At 36.9% G+C, this 21,307-nt stretch overlaps 2 protein-coding genes across 2 annotated transcripts in view; both read left to right on the forward strand.

The window, feature by feature from the left end:
• Positions 1–21,307, forward strand: part of LOC310862308 (peptidyl-prolyl cis-trans isomerase FKBP1A-like) — a 189,500-nt gene that overhangs the window by 33,751 nt on the left and 134,442 nt on the right. The window lies entirely within an intron of this gene.
• Positions 827–2,095, forward strand: LOC310862170 (beta-1,4-galactosyltransferase 1-like; the record flags this gene model as incomplete). Its single annotated transcript, XM_083769903.1, has 3 exons — positions 827–1,135; positions 1,247–1,900; positions 2,087–2,095. The coding sequence occupies 3 exons, from the start codon at positions 827–829 to the stop codon at positions 2,093–2,095; spliced, it is 972 nt and encodes a 323-aa protein (XP_083626029.1).

Below are 21,307 nucleotides of genomic sequence, written 5' to 3' on the forward strand. Positions count from 1 at the left end.
GATCTTCTATCTACAAGACACCTCAGACCTCAGACAACTACATCTCCCAGAGTGCATCAGCTGCAAGATGGCTGCTGGTGCTCATTTGGCTGATTGAACACCTGTTAAACAAGCAAGCTGAAGGTTCTACCCAAGAGCTCTATACCCCCAAAGACGCCAATGGTCGGTTATGTTTATTCTACTGTTTTATTCTACTTCTACGTTATGCTCACTGCTTAATGTGGTTAAACATCTGGCCTTAATGGGCTAATGTCTGTAGATTAAGTTCAGTTTGGAACCTTCAGTATAGCCTCAATTTGTTTGAGTTTGCATTTAAATTTATATTTACTAACTTAAAAGACTGCAATAATGTGAATGTATATGATTTACCATGTTTAAAGGCATGTCAAATGCCTAGGTTACTTGGAGCTGATCTACAAGCTCTACAAGTTCAGTTTTTCCCTTTAAATACTTATACTTACTTACTTAAATACTTATACCTAACATTTGTTGTTTACAATTTTTTTCCTACATTTATTAAATCTTAAAGTTTATTCAATCTTAAAGGTTACAGTAATCTAAAAATGTTTAATTGAAAATGACTTTAGTAATTTTGGTTAAAATGTCGACTTTATAAGTTAATTTAAGACATTACATTTTGGCATTAATTGTGTAAAAACACTATTGTTAAAACACATTGTTTAAAAGACGTTTGATTATTTAAAAAATATATTTAATGTTTAAAATCAAGCATGTTTAAAAAGAGAACTTATTGGTTTGAAAAGATATGTTTATTGTTTGGCATTGTTGTTAAAACCTTGTTTCCTTGTTTTCGAAGGTTTTCAACATGAAACGATTACAAATAATAATAGTGGTTCAGTTAGTGGTATTACTTGGTTTATGGCTGGATTCCAGACACATCATCATTGAGTGGACGACCCCAAAAAAGGAGTCGACGACCCCAAAAAACCCTAACCCTAACCCTGAAGTAGAAAAGGCACTGGCATCCTGTCCTGGGACCTCTCCTCACCTGGTGGGGCCACTTCTGGTGGAGTTCAACTGGAACAGGACCATGGAGGACGTGAGAGCAGAAATGAAGGCTTCTCTGCTGGAGGGAGGACGGTACAAACCTCCAGACTGCATTTCGCCTCATAAGGTTTGTAGATTAAAGGACGACTTGACGTTTGGTATTGGCTTGTTCTCCGTGTAATCAATGCTGTAACAAATCTAATCACAGTTTTTCCGTCAATTCATTTGTTGCTGTTAGGTGGCAATCATCATTCCATTTCGCAATCGACATCAGCACCTGATCCAGTGGCTCTACTACCTCCATCCCATTCTACAGCGGCAGCAGCTGGACTACGGAGTCTACGTCATTAATCAGGGCGGCGAGGGGACATTCAATAAGGCCAGACTGATGAACGTAGGCTTCATCAGGGCAATGAAGGAGTACAATTATACCTGCGTTGTCTTCTCTGACGTGGACCTAATCCCTATGAATGACCGTAACATCTACCGCTGCTTCGATAAGCCCAGACACTTTTCTGTGGCCGTTGACAAATTTGGGTTCGTGTTGCCCCACCACACCGTCTTTGGAGGCGTCGTGTCCATGTCGACAGAGCAGTACTCGCTCATTAATGGCTTCTCCAATGAATTCTGGGGTTGGGGCGGCGAAGACGACGATCTCTACCAGAGATCCCTCATCAAGTTCCACGGTATCTCTCGGCCCGACATGGCGACGGGGAGATACAGGATGATACGGCACGACAGAGACTTGCATAATGAGGTTAATCCCCACGCCGTTCACATGCTCTCTAGAACAGCGCTGACCATGGAAGAGGACGGGCTCAGCTCCCTCACATCCCTCACTACCGTCACCAAGGTTGAGAAGGATCCACTCTACACATTTATCACCGTGGATGTTGGCAGGCCTGACGTCAAAATGCTAAAGCATAACATAATGCCAACACCAAAAGGGGTGGAAATAGCATGAAAATAGCCAATCTTCAAGGTCACAACAGACAAGACAGCGATTTAACTATTCGGTTCTCGATGAATAAATCATCATTTGTAGCCTAACTGAGTTGTGTTCCATGCATTCTTATAGTCTGTGTGAGACAGAACATGCATTCTTATAGTGAGACAGAACATGCATTCTTATAGTCTGTGTGAGACAGAACATGCATTCTTATAGTGAGACAGAACATGCATTCTTATAGTTTGTGTGAGACAGAACATGCATTCTTATAGTGAGACAGAACATGCATTCTTATAGTCTGTGTGAGACAGAACATGCATTCTTATAGTGAGACAGAACATGCATTCTTATAGTCTGTGTGAGACAGAACATGCATTCTTATAGTGAGACAGAACATGCATTCTTATAGTCTGTGTGAGACAGAACATGCATTCTTATAGTCTGTGTGAGACAGAACATGCATTCTTATAGTGAGACAGAACATGCATTCTTATAGTTTGTGTGAGACAGAACATGCATTCTTATAGTTTGTGTGAGACAGAACATGCATTCTTATAGTTTGTGTGAGACAGAACATGCATTCTTATAGTGAGACAGAACATGCATTCTTATAGTGAGACAGAACATGCATTCTTATAGTGAGACAGAACATGCATTCTTATAGTGAGACAGAACATGCTTTCTTATAGTTTGTGTGAGACAGAACATGCATTCTTATAGTTTGTGTGAGACAGAACATGCATTCTTATAGTTTGTGTGAGACAGAACATGCATTCTTATAGTGAGACAGAACATGCATTCTTATAGTTTGTGTGAGACAGAACATGCATTCTTATAGTTTGTGTGAGACAGAACATGCATTCTTATAGTGAGACAGAACATGCATTCTTATAGTTTGTGTGAGACAGAACATGCATTCTTATAGTTTGTGTGAGACAGAACATGCATTCTTATAGTGAGACAGAACATGCATTCTTATAGTGAGACAGAACATGCATTCTTATAGTTTGTGTGAGACAGAACATGCATTCTTATAGTTTGTGTGAGACAGAACATGCTTTCTTATAGTTTGTGTGAGACAGAACATGCATTCTTATAGTGAGACAGAACATGCATTCTTATAGTGAGACAGAACATGCATTCTTATAGTTTGTGTGAGACAGAACATGCATTCTTATAGTTTGTGTGAGACAGAACATGCATTCTTAGTTTGTGTGAGACAGAACATGCATTCTTATAGTCTGTGTGAGACAGAACATGCATTCTTATAGTGAGACAGAACATGCATTCTTATAGTCTGTGTGAGACAGAACATGCATTCTTATAGTTTGTGTGAGACAGAACATGCATTCTTATAGTTTGTGTGAGACAGAACATGCATTCTTATAGTTTGTGTGAGACAGAACATGCATTCTTATAGTTTGTGTGAGACAGAACATGCATTCTTATAGTGAGACAGAACATGCATTCTTATAGTGAGACAGAACATGCATTCTTATAGTGAGACAGAACATGCATTCTTATAGTGAGACAGAACATGCATTCTTATAGTCTGTGTGAGACAGAACATGCATTCTTATAGTGAGACAGAACATGCATTCTTATAGTCTGTGTGAGACAGAACATGCATTCTTATAGTTTGTGTGAGACAGAACATGCATTCTTATAGTTTGTGTGAGACAGAACATGCTTTCTTATAGTTTGTGTGAGACAGAACATGCATTCTTATAGTTTGTGTGAGACAGAACATGCATTCTTATAGTTTGTGTGAGACAGAACATGCATTCTTATAGTGAGACAGAACATGCATTCTTATAGTTTGTGTGAGACAGAACATGCATTCTTATAGTTTGTGTGAGACAGAACATGCATTCTTATAGTGAGACAGAACATGCATTCTTATAGTTTGTGTGAGACAGAACATGCATTCTTATAGTTTGTGTGAGACAGAACATGCATTCTTATAGTGAGACAGAACATGCATTCTTATAGTGAGACAGAACATGCATTCTTATAGTTTGTGTGAGACAGAACATGCATTCTTATAGTTTGTGTGAGACAGAACATGCATTCTTATAGTTTGTGTGAGACAGAACATGCTTTCTTATAGTCTGTGTGAGACAGAACATGCATTCTTATAGTGAGACAGAACATGCTTTCTTATAGTTTGTGTGAGACAGAACATGCATTCTTATAGTTTGTGTGAGACAGAACATGCATTCTTATAGTTTGTGTGAGACAGAACATGCATTCTTATAGTGAGACAGAACATGCATTCTTATAGTTTGTGTGAGACAGAACATGCATTCTTATAGTTTGTGTGAGACAGAACATGCATTCTTATAGTGAGACAGAACATGCATTCTTATAGTTTGTGTGAGACAGAACATGCATTCTTATAGTTTGTGTGAGACAGAACATGCATTCTTATAGTGAGACAGAACATGCATTCTTATAGTGAGACAGAACATGCATTCTTATAGTTTGTGTGAGACAGAACATGCATTCTTATAGTTTGTGTGAGACAGAACATGCTTTCTTATAGTTTGTGTGAGACAGAACATGCATTCTTATAGTGAGACAGAACATGCATTCTTATAGTGAGACAGAACATGCATTCTTATAGTTTGTGTGAGACAGAACATGCATTCTTATAGTTTGTGTGAGACAGAACATGCATTCTTAGTTTGTGTGAGACAGAACATGCATTCTTATAGTCTGTGTGAGACAGAACATGCATTCTTATAGTGAGACAGAACATGCATTCTTATAGTCTGTGTGAGACAGAACATGCATTCTTATAGTTTGTGTGAGACAGAACATGCATTCTTATAGTTTGTGTGAGACAGAACATGCATTCTTATAGTTTGTGTGAGACAGAACATGCATTCTTATAGTGAGACAGAACATGCATTCTTATAGTGAGACAGAACATGCATTCTTATAGTGAGACAGAACATGCATTCTTATAGTGAGACAGAACATGCATTCTTATAGTCTGTGTGAGACAGAACATGCATTCTTATAGTGAGACAGAACATGCATTCTTATAGTGAGACAGAACATGCATTCTTATAGTTTGTGTGAGACAGAACATGCATTCTTTATTCTTATAGTCTGTGTGAGACAGAACATGCATTCTTATAGTCTGTGTGAGACAGAACATGCATTCTTTATTCTTATAGTCTGTGTGAGACAGAACATGCATTCTTATAGTCTGTGTGAGACAGAACATGCATTCTTTATTCTTATAGTCTGTGTGAGACAGAACATGCATTCTTATTCTTATAGTCTGTGTGAGACAGAACATGCATTCTTATAGTCTGTGTGAGACAGAACATGCATTCTTATAGTCTGTGTGAGACAGAACATGCATTATTATAGTCTGTGTGAGACAGAACATGCATTCTTATAGTTTGTGTGAGACAGAACATGCATTCTTATAGTGAGACAGAACATGCATTCTTATAGTTTGTGTGAGACAGAACATGCATTCTTATAGTGAGACAGAACATGCATTCTTATAGTCTGTGTGAGACAGAACATGCATTCTTATAGTGAGACAGAACATGCATTCTTATAGTTTGTGTGAGACAGAACATGCATTCTTATAGTGAGACAGAACATGCATTCTTATAGTCTGTGTGAGACAGAACATGCATTCTTATAGTGAGACAGAACATGCATTCTTATAGTTTGTGTGAGACAGAACATGCATTCTTATAGTCTGTGTGAGACAGAACATGCATTCTTATAGTCTGTGTGAGACAGAACATGCATTCTTATAGTGAGACAGAACATGCATTCTTATAGTTTGTGTGAGACAGAACATGCATTCTTATAGTTTGTGTGAGACAGAACATGCATTCTTATAGTTTGTGTGAGACAGAACATGCATTCTTATAGTGAGACAGAACATGCATTCTTATAGTGAGACAGAACATGCATTCTTATAGTGAGACAGAACATGCATTCTTATAGTGAGACAGAACATGCTTTCTTATAGTTTGTGTGAGACAGAACATGCATTCTTATAGTTTGTGTGAGACAGAACATGCATTCTTATAGTTTGTGTGAGACAGAACATGCATTCTTATAGTGAGACAGAACATGCATTCTTATAGTTTGTGTGAGACAGAACATGCATTCTTATAGTTTGTGTGAGACAGAACATGCATTCTTATAGTGAGACAGAACATGCATTCTTATAGTTTGTGTGAGACAGAACATGCATTCTTATAGTTTGTGTGAGACAGAACATGCATTCTTATAGTGAGACAGAACATGCATTCTTATAGTGAGACAGAACATGCATTCTTATAGTTTGTGTGAGACAGAACATGCATTCTTATAGTTTGTGTGAGACAGAACATGCTTTCTTATAGTTTGTGTGAGACAGAACATGCATTCTTATAGTGAGACAGAACATGCATTCTTATAGTGAGACAGAACATGCATTCTTATAGTTTGTGTGAGACAGAACATGCATTCTTATAGTTTGTGTGAGACAGAACATGCATTCTTAGTTTGTGTGAGACAGAACATGCATTCTTATAGTCTGTGTGAGACAGAACATGCATTCTTATAGTGAGACAGAACATGCATTCTTATAGTCTGTGTGAGACAGAACATGCATTCTTATAGTTTGTGTGAGACAGAACATGCATTCTTATAGTTTGTGTGAGACAGAACATGCATTCTTGTAGTTTGTGTGAGACAGAACATGCATTCTTATAGTTTGTGTGAGACAGAACATGCATTCTTATAGTGAGACAGAACATGCATTCTTATAGTGAGACAGAACATGCATTCTTATAGTGAGACAGAACATGCATTCTTATAGTGAGACAGAACATGCATTCTTATAGTCTGTGTGAGACAGAACATGCATTCTTATAGTGAGACAGAACATGCATTCTTATAGTCTGTGTGAGACAGAACATGCATTCTTATAGTTTGTGTGAGACAGAACATGCATTCTTATAGTTTGTGTGAGACAGAACATGCTTTCTTATAGTTTGTGTGAGACAGAACATGCATTCTTATAGTTTGTGTGAGACAGAACATGCATTCTTATAGTTTGTGTGAGACAGAACATGCATTCTTATAGTGAGACAGAACATGCATTCTTATAGTTTGTGTGAGACAGAACATGCATTCTTATAGTTTGTGTGAGACAGAACATGCATTCTTATAGTGAGACAGAACATGCATTCTTATAGTTTGTGTGAGACAGAACATGCATTCTTATAGTTTGTGTGAGACAGAACATGCATTCTTATAGTGAGACAGAACATGCATTCTTATAGTGAGACAGAACATGCATTCTTATAGTTTGTGTGAGACAGAACATGCATTCTTATAGTTTGTGTGAGACAGAACATGCATTCTTATAGTTTGTGTGAGACAGAACATGCTTTCTTATAGTCTGTGTGAGACAGAACATGCATTCTTATAGTGAGACAGAACATGCTTTCTTATAGTTTGTGTGAGACAGAACATGCATTCTTATAGTTTGTGTGAGACAGAACATGCATTCTTATAGTTTGTGTGAGACAGAACATGCATTCTTATAGTGAGACAGAACATGCATTCTTATAGTTTGTGTGAGACAGAACATGCATTCTTATAGTTTGTGTGAGACAGAACATGCATTCTTATAGTGAGACAGAACATGCATTCTTATAGTTTGTGTGAGACAGAACATGCATTCTTATAGTTTGTGTGAGACAGAACATGCATTCTTATAGTGAGACAGAACATGCATTCTTATAGTGAGACAGAACATGCATTCTTATAGTTTGTGTGAGACAGAACATGCATTCTTATAGTTTGTGTGAGACAGAACATGCTTTCTTATAGTTTGTGTGAGACAGAACATGCATTCTTATAGTGAGACAGAACATGCATTCTTATAGTGAGACAGAACATGCATTCTTATAGTTTGTGTGAGACAGAACATGCATTCTTATAGTTTGTGTGAGACAGAACATGCATTCTTAGTTTGTGTGAGACAGAACATGCATTCTTATAGTCTGTGTGAGACAGAACATGCATTCTTATAGTGAGACAGAACATGCATTCTTATAGTCTGTGTGAGACAGAACATGCATTCTTATAGTTTGTGTGAGACAGAACATGCATTCTTATAGTTTGTGTGAGACAGAACATGCATTCTTATAGTTTGTGTGAGACAGAACATGCATTCTTATAGTGAGACAGAACATGCATTCTTATAGTGAGACAGAACATGCATTCTTATAGTGAGACAGAACATGCATTCTTATAGTGAGACAGAACATGCATTCTTATAGTCTGTGTGAGACAGAACATGCATTCTTATAGTGAGACAGAACATGCATTCTTATAGTGAGACAGAACATGCATTCTTATAGTTTGTGTGAGACAGAACATGCATTCTTTATTCTTATAGTCTGTGTGAGACAGAACATGCATTCTTATAGTCTGTGTGAGACAGAACATGCATTCTTTATTCTTATAGTCTGTGTGAGACAGAACATGCATTCTTATAGTCTGTGTGAGACAGAACATGCATTCTTTATTCTTATAGTCTGTGTGAGACAGAACATGCATTCTTTATTCTTATAGTCTGTGTGAGACAGAACATGCATTCTTATAGTCTGTGTGAGACAGAACATGCATTCTTATAGTCTGTGTGAGACAGAACATGCATTATTATAGTCTGTGTGAGACAGAACATGCATTCTTATAGTTTGTGTGAGACAGAACATGCATTCTTATAGTGAGACAGAACATGCATTCTTATAGTTTGTGTGAGACAGAACATGCATTCTTATAGTGAGACAGAACATGCATTCTTATAGTGAGACAGAACATGCATTCTTATAGTCTGTGTGAGACAGAACATGCATTCTTATAGTCTGTGTGAGACAGAACATGCATTCTTATAGTGAGACAGAACATGCATTCTTATAGTCTGTGTGAGACAGAACATGCATTCTTATAGTCTGTGTGAGACAGAACATGCATTCTTATAGTGAGACAGAACATGCATTCTTATAGTTTGTGTGAGACAGAACATGCATTCTTATAGTGAGACAGAACATGCATTCTTATAGTGAGACAGAACATGCATTCTTATAGTGAGACAGAACATGCATTCTTATAGTTTGTGTGAGACAGAACATGCATTCTTATAGTGAGACAGAACATGCATTCTTATAGTTTGTGTGAGACAGAACATGCATTCTTATAGTGAGACAGAACATGCATTCTTATAGTGAGACAGAACATGCATTCTTATAGTCTGTGTGAGACAGAACATGCATTCTTATAGTCTGTGTGAGACAGAACATGCATTCTTATAGTCTGTGTGAGACAGAACATGCATTCTTATAGTGAGACAGAACATGCATTCTTATAGTGAGACAGAACATGCATTCTTATAGTGAGACAGAACATGCATTCTTATAGTTTGTGTGAGACAGAACATGCATTCTTATAGTGAGACAGAACATGCATTCTTATAGTGAGACAGAACATGCATTCTTATAGTCTGTGTGAGACAGAACATGCATTCTTATAGTGAGACAGAACATGCATTCTTATAGTTTGTGTGAGACAGAACATGCATTCTTATAGTGAGACAGAACATGCTTTCTTATAGTTTGTGTGAGACAGAACATGCATTCTTATAGTGAGACAGAACATGCATTCTTATAGTGAGACAGAACATGCATTCTTATAGTGAGACAGAACATGTATTCTTATAGTCTGTGTGAGACAGAACATGCATTCTTATAGTTTGTGTGAGACAGAACATGCATTCTTATAGTGAGACAGAACATGCATTCTTATAGTCTGTGTGAGACAGAACATGCATTCTTATAGTGAGACAGAACATGCATTCTTATAGTTTGTGTGAGACAGAACATGCATTCTTATAGTGAGACAGAACATGCATTCTTATAGTTTGTGTGAGACAGAACATGCATTCTTATAGTTTGTGTGAGACAGAACATGCATTCTTATAGTGAGACAGAACATGCATTCTTATAGTTTGTGTGAGACAGAACATGCATTCTTATAGTTTGTGTGAGACAGAACATGCATTCTTATAGTGAGACAGAACATGCATTCTTATAGTGAGACAGAACATGCATTCTTATAGTTTGTGTGAGACAGAACATGCATTCTTATAGTTTGTGTGAGACAGAACATGCATTCTTATAGTTTGTGTGAGACAGAACATGCTTTCTTATAGTCTGTGTGAGACAGAACATGCATTCTTATAGTGAGACAGAACATGCTTTCTTATAGTTTGTGTGAGACAGAACATGCATTCTTATAGTTTGTGTGAGACAGAACATGCATTCTTATAGTTTGTGTGAGACAGAACATGCATTCTTATAGTGAGACAGAACATGCATTCTTATAGTTTGTGTGAGACAGAACATGCATTCTTATAGTTTGTGTGAGACAGAACATGCATTCTTATAGTGAGACAGAACATGCATTCTTATAGTTTGTGTGAGACAGAACATGCATTCTTATAGTTTGTGTGAGACAGAACATGCATTCTTATAGTGAGACAGAACATGCATTCTTATAGTGAGACAGAACATGCATTCTTATAGTTTGTGTGAGACAGAACATGCATTCTTATAGTTTGTGTGAGACAGAACATGCTTTCTTATAGTTTGTGTGAGACAGAACATGCATTCTTATAGTGAGACAGAACATGCATTCTTATAGTGAGACAGAACATGCATTCTTATAGTTTGTGTGAGACAGAACATGCATTCTTATAGTTTGTGTGAGACAGAACATGCATTCTTAGTTTGTGTGAGACAGAACATGCATTCTTATAGTCTGTGTGAGACAGAACATGCATTCTTATAGTGAGACAGAACATGCATTCTTATAGTCTGTGTGAGACAGAACATGCATTCTTATAGTTTGTGTGAGACAGAACATGCATTCTTATAGTTTGTGTGAGACAGAACATGCATTCTTATAGTTTGTGTGAGACAGAACATGCATTCTTATAGTTTGTGTGAGACAGAACATGCATTCTTATAGTGAGACAGAACATGCATTCTTATAGTGAGACAGAACATGCATTCTTATAGTGAGACAGAACATGCATTCTTATAGTGAGACAGAACATGCATTCTTATAGTCTGTGTGAGACAGAACATGCATTCTTATAGTGAGACAGAACATGCATTCTTATAGTGAGACAGAACATGCATTCTTATAGTTTGTGTGAGACAGAACATGCATTCTTTATTCTTATAGTCTGTGTGAGACAGAACATGCATTCTTATAGTCTGTGTGAGACAGAACATGCATTCTTTATTCTTATAGTCTGTGTGAGACAGAACATGCATTCTTATAGTCTGTGTGAGACAGAACATGCATTCTTTATTCTTATAGTCTGTGTGAGACAGAACATGCATTCTTTATTCTTATAGTCTGTGTGAGACAGAACATGCATTCTTATAGTCTGTGTGAGACAGAACATGCATTCTTATAGTCTGTGTGAGACAGAACATGCATTATTATAGTCTGTGTGAGACAGAACATGCATTCTTATAGTTTGTGTGAGACAGAACATGCATTCTTATAGTGAGACAGAACATGCATTCTTATAGTTTGTGTGAGACAGAACATGCATTCTTATAGTGAGACAGAACATGCATTCTTATAGTGAGACAGAACATGCATTCTTATAGTCTGTGTGAGACAGAACATGCATTCTTATAGTCTGTGTGAGACAGAACATGCATTCTTATAGTCTGTGTGAGACAGAACATGCATTCTTATAGTCTGTGTGAGACAGATCATGCATTCTTATAGTGAGACAGAACATGCATTCTTATAGTCTGTGTGAGACAGAACATGCATTCTTATAGTGAGACAGAACATGCATTCTTATAGTCTGTGTGAGACAGAACATGCATTCTTATAGTCTGTGTGAGACAGAACATGCATTCTTATAGTGAGACAGAACATGCATTCTTATAGTCTGTGTGAGACAGAACATGCATTCTTATAGTTTGTGTGAGACAGAACATGCATTCTTATAGTTTGTGTGAGACAGAACATGCATTCTTATAGTTTGTGTGAGACAGAACATGCATTCTTATAGTTTGTGTGAGACAGAACATGCATTCTTATAGTGAGACAGAACATGCATTCTTATAGTGAGACAGAACATGCATTCTTATAGTGAGACAGAACATGCATTCTTATAGTGAGACAGAACATGCATTCTTATAGTCTGTGTGAGACAGAACATGCATTCTTATAGTGAGACAGAACATGCATTCTTATAGTCTGTGTGAGACAGAACATGCATTCTTATAGTTTGTGTGAGACAGAACATGCATTCTTATAGTTTGTGTGAGACAGAACATGCTTTCTTATAGTTTGTGTGAGACAGAACATGCATTCTTATAGTTTGTGTGAGACAGAACATGCATTCTTATAGTGAGACAGAATATGCATTCTTATAGTTTGTGTGAGACAGAACATGCATTCTTATAGTTTGTGTGAGACAGAACATGCATTCTTATAGTGAGACAGAACATGCATTCTTATAGTTTGTGTGAGACAGAACATGCATTCTTATAGTTTGTGTGAGACAGAACATGCATTCTTATAGTGAGACAGAACATGCATTCTTATAGTGAGACAGAACATGCATTCTTATAGTTTGTGTGAGACAGAACATGCATTCTTATAGTTTGTGTGAGACAGAACATGCATTCTTATAGTTTGTGTGAGACAGAACATGCTTTCTTATAGTCTGTGTGAGACAGAACATGCATTCTTATAGTGAGACAGAACATGCTTTCTTATAGTTTGTGTGAGACAGAACATGCATTCTTATAGTTTGTGTGAGACAGAACATGCATTCTTATAGTTTGTGTGAGACAGAACATGCATTCTTATAGTGAGACAGAACATGCATTCTTATAGTTTGTGTGAGACAGAACATGCATTCTTATAGTTTGTGTGAGACAGAACATGCATTCTTATAGTGAGACAGAACATGCATTCTTATAGTTTGTGTGAGACAGAACATGCATTCTTATAGTTTGTGTGAGACAGAACATGCATTCTTATAGTGAGACAGAACATGCATTCTTATAGTGAGACAGAACATGCATTCTTATAGTTTGTGTGAGACAGAACATGCATTCTTATAGTTTGTGTGAGACAGAACATGCTTTCTTATAGTTTGTGTGAGACAGAACATGCATTCTTATAGTGAGACAGAACATGCATTCTTATAGTGAGACAGAACATGCATTCTTATAGTTTGTGTGAGACAGAACATGCATTCTTATAGTTTGTGTGAGACAGAACATGCATTCTTAGTTTGTGTGAGACAGAACATGCATTCTTATAGTCTGTGTGAGACAGAACATGCATTCTTATAGTGAGACAGAACATGCATTCTTATAGTCTGTGTGAGACAGAACATGCATTCTTATAGTTTGTGTGAGACAGAACATGCATTCTTATAGTTTGTGTGAGACAGAACATGCATTCTTATAGTTTGTGTGAGACAGAACATGCATTCTTATAGTGAGACAGAACATGCATTCTTATAGTGAGACAGAACATGCATTCTTATAGTGAGACAGAACATGCATTCTTATAGTGAGACAGAACATGCATTCTTATAGTCTGTGTGAGACAGAACATGCATTCTTATAGTGAGACAGAACATGCATTCTTATAGTGAGACAGAACATGCATTCTTATAGTTTGTGTGAGACAGAACATGCATTCTTATTCTTATAGTCTGTGTGAGACAGAACATGCATTCTTATAGTCTGTGTGAGACAGAACATGCATTCTTTATTCTTATAGTCTGTGTGAGACAGAACATGCATTCTTATAGTCTGTGTGAGACAGAACATGCATTCTTTATTCTTATAGTCTGTGTGAGACAGAACATGCATTCTTTATTCTTATAGTCTGTGTGAGACAGAACATGCATTCTTATAGTCTGTGTGAGACAGAACATGCATTCTTATAGTCTGTGTGAGACAGAACATGCATTATTATAGTCTGTGTGAGACAGAACATGCATTCTTATAGTTTGTGTGAGACAGAACATGCATTCTTATAGTGAGACAGAACATGCATTCTTATAGTTTGTGTGAGACAGAACATGCATTCTTATAGTGAGACAGAACATGCATTCTTATAGTGAGACAGAACATGCATTCTTATAGTCTGTGTGAGACAGAACATGCATTCTTATAGTCTGTGTGAGACAGAACATGCATTCTTATAGTGAGACAGAACATGCATTCTTATAGTCTGTGTGAGACAGAACATGCATTCTTATAGTCTGTGTGAGACAGAACATGCATTCTTATAGTGAGACAGAACATGCATTCTTATAGTGAGACAGAACATGCATTCTTATAGTGAGACAGAACATGCATTCTTATAGTTTGTGTGAGACAGAACATGCATTCTTATAGTGAGACAGAACATGCATTCTTATAGTGAGACAGAACATGCATTCTTATAGTTTGTGTGAGACAGAACATGCATTCTTATAGTGAGACAGAACATGCATTCTTATAGTTTGTGTGAGACAGAACATGCATTCTTATAGTGAGACAGAACATGCATTCTTATAGTGAGACAGAACATGCATTCTTATAGTCTGTGTGAGACAGAACATGCATTCTTATAGTCTGTGTGAGACAGAACATGCATTCTTATAGTCTGTGTGAGACAGAACATGCATTCTTATAGTGAGACAGAACATGCATTCTTATAGTGAGACAGAACATGCATTCTTATAGTGAGACAGAACATGCATTCTTATAGTTTGTGTGAGACAGAACATGCATTCTTATAGTGAGACAGAACATGCATTCTTATAGTGAGACAGAACATGCATTCTTATAGTCTGTGTGAGACAGAACATGCATTCTTATAGTGAGACAGAACATGCATTCTTATAGTTTGTGTGAGACAGAACATGCATTCTTATAGTGAGACAGAACATGCTTTCTTATAGTTTGTGTGAGACAGAACATGCATTCTTATAGTGAGACAGAACATGCATTCTTATAGTGAGACAGAACATGCATTATTATAGTGAGACAGAACATGTATTCTTATAGTCTGTGTGAGACAGAACATGCATTCTTATAGTTTGTGTGAGACAGAACATGCATTCTTATAGTGAGACAGAACATGCATTCTTATAGTCTGTGTGAGACAGAACATGCATTCTTATAGTGAGACAGAACATGCATTCTTATAGTTTGTGTGAGACAGAACATGCATTCTTATAGTGAGACAGAACATGCATTCTTATAGTTTGTGTGAGACAGAACATGCATTCTTATAGTTTGTGTGAGACAGAACATGCATTCTTATAGTTTGTGTGAGACAGAACATGCTTTCTTATAGTCTGTGTGAGACAGAACATGCATTCTTATAGTGAGACAGAACATGCTTTCTTATAGTTTGTGTGAGACAGAACATGCATTCTTATAGTTTGTGTGAGACAGAACATGCATTCTTATAGTTTGTGTGAGACAGAACATGCATTCTTATAGTGAGACAGAACATGCATTCTTATAGTTTGTGTGAGACAGAACATGCATTCTTATAGTTTGTGTGAGACAGAACATGCATTCTTATAGTGAGACAGAACATGCATTCTTATAGTTTGTGTGAGACAGAACATGCATTCTTATAGTTTGTGTGAGACAGAACATGCATTCTTATAGTGAGACAGAACATGCATTCTTATAGTGAGACAGAACATGCATTCTTATAGTTTGTGTGAGACAGAACATGCATTCTTATAGTTTGTGTGAGACAGAACATGCTTTCTTATAGTTTGTGTGAGACAGAACATGCATTCTTATAGTGAGACAGAACATGCATTCTTATAGTGAGACAGAACATGCATTCTTATAGTTTGTGTGAGACAGAACATGCATTCTTATAGTTTGTGTGAGACAGAACATGCATTCTTAGTTTGTGTGAGACAGAACATGCATTCTTATAGTCTGTGTGAGACAGAACATGCATTCTTATAGTGAGACAGAACATGCATTCTTATAGTCTGTGTGAGACAGAACATGCATTCTTATAGTTTGTGTGAGACAGAACATGCATTCTTATAGTTTGTGTGAGACAGAACATGCATTCTTATAGTTTGTGTGAGACAGAACATGCATTCTTATAGTGAGACAGAACATGCATTCTTATAGTGAGACAGAACATGCATTCTTATAGTGAGACAGAACATGCATTCTTATAGTGAGACAGAACATGCATTCTTATAGTCTGTGTGAGACAGAACATGCATTCTTATAGTGAGACAGAACATGCATTCTTATAGTGAGACAGAACATGCATTCTTATAGTTTGTGTGAGACAGAACATGCATTCTTTATTCTTATAGTCTGTGTGAGACAGAACATGCATTCTTATAGTCTGTGTGAGACAGAACATGCATTCTTTATTCTTATAGTCTGTGTGAGACAGAACATGCATTCTTATAGTCTGTGTGAGACAGAACATGCATTCTTTATTCTTATAGTCTGTGTGAGACAGAACATGCATTCTTTATTCTTATAGTCTGTGTGAGACAGAACATGCATTCTTATAGTCTGTGTGAGACAGAACATGCATTCTTATAGTCTGTGTGAGACAGAACATGCATTATTATAGTCTGTGTGAGACAGAACATGCATTCTTATAGTTTGTGTGAGACAGAACATGCATTCTTATAGTGAGACAGAACATGCATTCTTATAGTTTGTGTGAGACAGAACATGCATTCTTATAGTGAGACAGAACATGCATTCTTATAGTGAGACAGAACATGCATTCTTATAGTCTGTGTGAGACAGAACATGCATTCTTATAGTCTGTGTGAGACAGAACATGCATTCTTATAGTGAGACAGAACATGCATTCTTATAGTCTGTGTGAGACAGAACATGCATTCTTATAGTCTGTGTGAGACAGAACATGCATTCTTATAGTGAGACAGAACATGCATTCTTATAGTGAGACAGAACATGCATTCTTATAGTGAGACAGAACATGCATTCTTATAGTTTGTGTGAGACAGAACATGCATTCTTATAGTGAGACAGAACATGCATTCTTATAGTGAGACAGAACATGCATTCTTATAGTTTGTGTGAGACAGAACATGCATTCTTATAGTGAGACAGAACATGCATTCTTATAGTTTGTGTGAGACAGAACATGCATTCTTATAGTGAGACAGAACATGCATTCTTATAGTGAGACAGAACATGCATTCTTATAGTCTGTGTGAGACAGAACATGCATTCTTATAGTCTGTGTGAGACAGAACATGCATTCTTATAGTCTGTGTGAGACAGAACATGCATTCTTATAGTGAGACAGAACATGCATTCTTATAGTGAGACAGAACATGCATTCTTATAGTGAGACAGAACATGCATTCTTATAGTTTGTGTGAGACAGAACATGCATTCTTATAGTGAGACAGAACATGCATTCTTATAGTGAGACAGAACATGCATTCTTATAGTCTGTGTGAGACAGAACATGCATTCTTATAGTGAGACAGAACATGCATTCTTATAGTTTGTGTGAGACAGAACATGCATTCTTATAGTGAGACAGAACATGCTTTCTTATAGTTTGTGTGAGACAGAACATGCATTCTTATAGTGAGACAGAACATGCATTCTTATAGTGAGACAGAACATGCATTCTTATAGTGAGACAGAACATGTATTCTTATAGTCTGTGTGAGACAGAACATGCATTCTTATAGTTTGTGTGAGACAGAACATGCATTCTTATAGTGAGACAGAACATGCATTCTTATAGTCTGTGTGAGACAGAACATGCATTCTTATAGTGAGACAGAACATGCATTCTTATAGTTTGTGTGAGACAGAACATGCATTCTTATAGTGAGACAGAACATGCATTCTTATAGTTTGTGTGAGACAGAACATGCATTCTTATAGTTTGTGTGAGACAGAACATGCATTCTTATAGTGAGACAGAACATGCATTCTTATAGTTTGTGTGAGACAGAACATGCATTCTTATAGTTTGTGTGAGACAGAACATGCATTCTTATAGTGAGACAGAACATGCATTCTTATAGTGAGACAGAACATGCATTCTTATAGTTTGTGTGAGACAGAACATGCATTCTTATAGTTTGTGTGAGACAGAACATGCATTCTTATAGTTTGTGTGAGACAGAACATGCTTTCTTATAGTCTGTGTGAGACAGAACATGCATTCTTATAGTGAGACAGAACATGCTTTCTTATAGTTTGTGTGAGACAGAACATGCATTCTTATAGTTTGTGTGAGACAGAACATGCATTCTTATAGTTTGTGTGAGACAGAACATGCATTCTTATAGTGAGACAGAACATGCATTCTTATAGTTTGTGTGAGACAGAACATGCATTCTTATAGTTTGTGTGAGACAGAACATGCATTCTTATAGTGAGACAGAACATGCATTCTTATAGTTTGTGTGAGACAGAACATGCATTCTTATAGTTTGTGTGAGACAGAACATGCATTCTTATAGTGAGACAGAACATGCATTCTTATAGTGAGACAGAACATGCATTCTTATAGTTTGTGTGAGACAGAACATGCATTCTTATAGTTTGTGTGAGACAGAACATGCTTTCTTATAGTTTGTGTGAGACAGAACATGCATTCTTATAGTGAGACAGAACATGCATTCTTATAGTGAGACAGAACATGCATTCTTATAGTTTGTGTGAGACAGAACATGCATTCTTATAGTTTGTGTGAGACAGAACATGCATTCTTAGTTTGTGTGAGACAGAACATGCATTCTTATAGTCTGTGTGAGACAGAACATGCATTCTTATAGTGAGACAGAACATGCATTCTTATAGTCTGTGTGAGACAGAACATGCATTCTTATAGTTTGTGTGAGACAGAACATGCATTCTTATAGTTTGTGTGAGACAGAACATGCATTCTTATAGTTTGTGTGAGACAGAACATGCATTCTTATAGTTTGTGTGAGACAGAACATGCATTCTTATAGTGAGACAGAACATGCATTCTTATAGTGAGACAGAACATGCATTCTTATAGTGAGACAGAACATGCATTCTTATAGTGAGACAGAACATGCATTCTTATAGTCTGTGTGAGACAGAACATGCATTCTTATAGTGAGACAGAACATGCATTCTTATAGTGAGACAGAACATGCATTCTTATAGTTTGTGTGAGACAGAACATGCATTCTTTATTCTTATAGTCTGTGTGAGACAGAACATGCATTCTTATAGTCTGTGTGAGACAGAACATGCATTCTTTATTCTTATAGTCTGTGTGAGACAGAACATGCATTCTTATAGTCTGTGTGAGACAGAACATGCATTCTTTATTCTTATAGTCTGTGTGAGACAGAACATGCATTCTTTATTCTTATAGTCTGTGTGAGACAGAACATGCATTCTTATAGTCTGTGTGAGACAGAACATGCATTCTTATAGTCTGTGTGAGACAGAACATGCATTATTATAGTCTGTGTGAGACAGAACATGCATTCTTATAGTTTGTGTGAGACAGAACATGCATTCTTATAGTGAGACAGAACATGCATTCTTATAGTTTGTGTGAGACAGAACATGCATTCTTATAGTGAGACAGAACATGCATTCTTATAGTGAGACAGAACATGCATTCTTATAGTCTGTGTGAGACAGAACATGCATTCTTATAGTCTGTGTGAGACAGAACATGCATTCTTATAGTCTGTGTGAGACAGAACATGCATTCTTATAGTCTGTGTGAGACAGATCATGCATTCTTATAGTGAGACAGAACATGCATTCTTATAGTCTGTGTGAGACAGAACATGCATTCTTATAGTGAGACAGAACATGCATTCTTATAGTCTGTGTGAGACAGAACATGCATTCTTATAGTCTGTGTGAGACAGAACATGCATTCTTATAGTGAGACAGAACATGCATTCTTATAGTTTGTGTGAGACAGAACATGCATTCTTATAGTGAGACAGAACATGCATTCTTATAGTGAGACAGAACATGCATTCTTATAGTGAGACAGAACATGCATTCTTATAGTTTGTGTGAGACAGAACATGCATTCTTATAGTGAGACAGAACATGCATTCTTATAGTTTGTGTGAGACAGAACATGCATTCTTATAGTGAGACAGAACATGCATTCTTATAGTGAGACAGAACATGCATTCTTATAGTCTGTGTGAGACAGAACATGCATTCTTATAGTCTGTGTGAGACAGAACATGCATTCTTATAGTCTGTGTGAGACAGAACATGCATTCTTATAGTGAGACAGAACATGCATTCTTATAGTGAGACAGAACATGCATTCTTATAGTGAGACAGAACATGCATTCTTATAGTTTGTGTGAGACAGAACATGCATTCTTATAGTGAGACAGAACATGCATTCTTATAGTGAGACAGAACATGCATTCTTATAGTCTGTGTGAGACAGAACATGCATTCTTATAGTGAGACAGAACATGCATTCTTATAGTTTGTGTGAGACAGAACATGCATTCTTATAGTGAGACAGAACATGCTTTCTTATAGTTTGTGTGAGACAGAACATGCATTCTTATAGTGAGACAGAACATGCATTCTTATAGTGAGACAGAACATGCATTCTTATAGTGAGACAGAACATGTATTCTTATAGTCTGTGTGAGACAGAACATGCATTCTTATAGTTTGTGTGAGACAGAACATGCATTCTTATAGTGAGACAGAACATGCATTCTTATAGTGAGACAGAACATGCATTCTTATAGTTTGTGTGAGACAGAACATGCATTCTATAGACTATGAATCACTTATTACTTGCGAAAGCAGAGCGTGCCTAAGTACTAGTTTCGCCCGAGACTCGTATGCACCGTCCCAGCCGTCCCGCCACTTTTGATGCGTTTGCACCGTCCCAGCAAACTGTGCCTGATACGGCAGTGGTGCCAGATTACATACATGTATACATATAGGAGCATTACCTTTAATCCTCCCAACACTAAAACATATCGTCATTACGTCACCATCGAAAACCAATTACACTCTGGCATTGGGTCCTTTAATCCACATCTTTATTATGTCATCATTGAGAGCTAGTTATACAGATGTATGTAATCTGGCACCACTGCCGTATCAGGCACAGTTTGCTGGGACGGTGCATACGCATCAACATTTGGCGGGACGGCTGGGACGGTGCGTAGGGCACAAAGTAACCACAGTATACCGCTAATCAACTTACAAATTACATGTATAA

The sequence above is a fragment of the Protomyctophum parallelum genome, assembly GCF_964188405.1.
Source record: "Protomyctophum parallelum genome assembly, chromosome: 7".
Taxonomy (NCBI): Eukaryota; Metazoa; Chordata; class Actinopteri; order Myctophiformes; family Myctophidae; genus Protomyctophum; species Protomyctophum parallelum.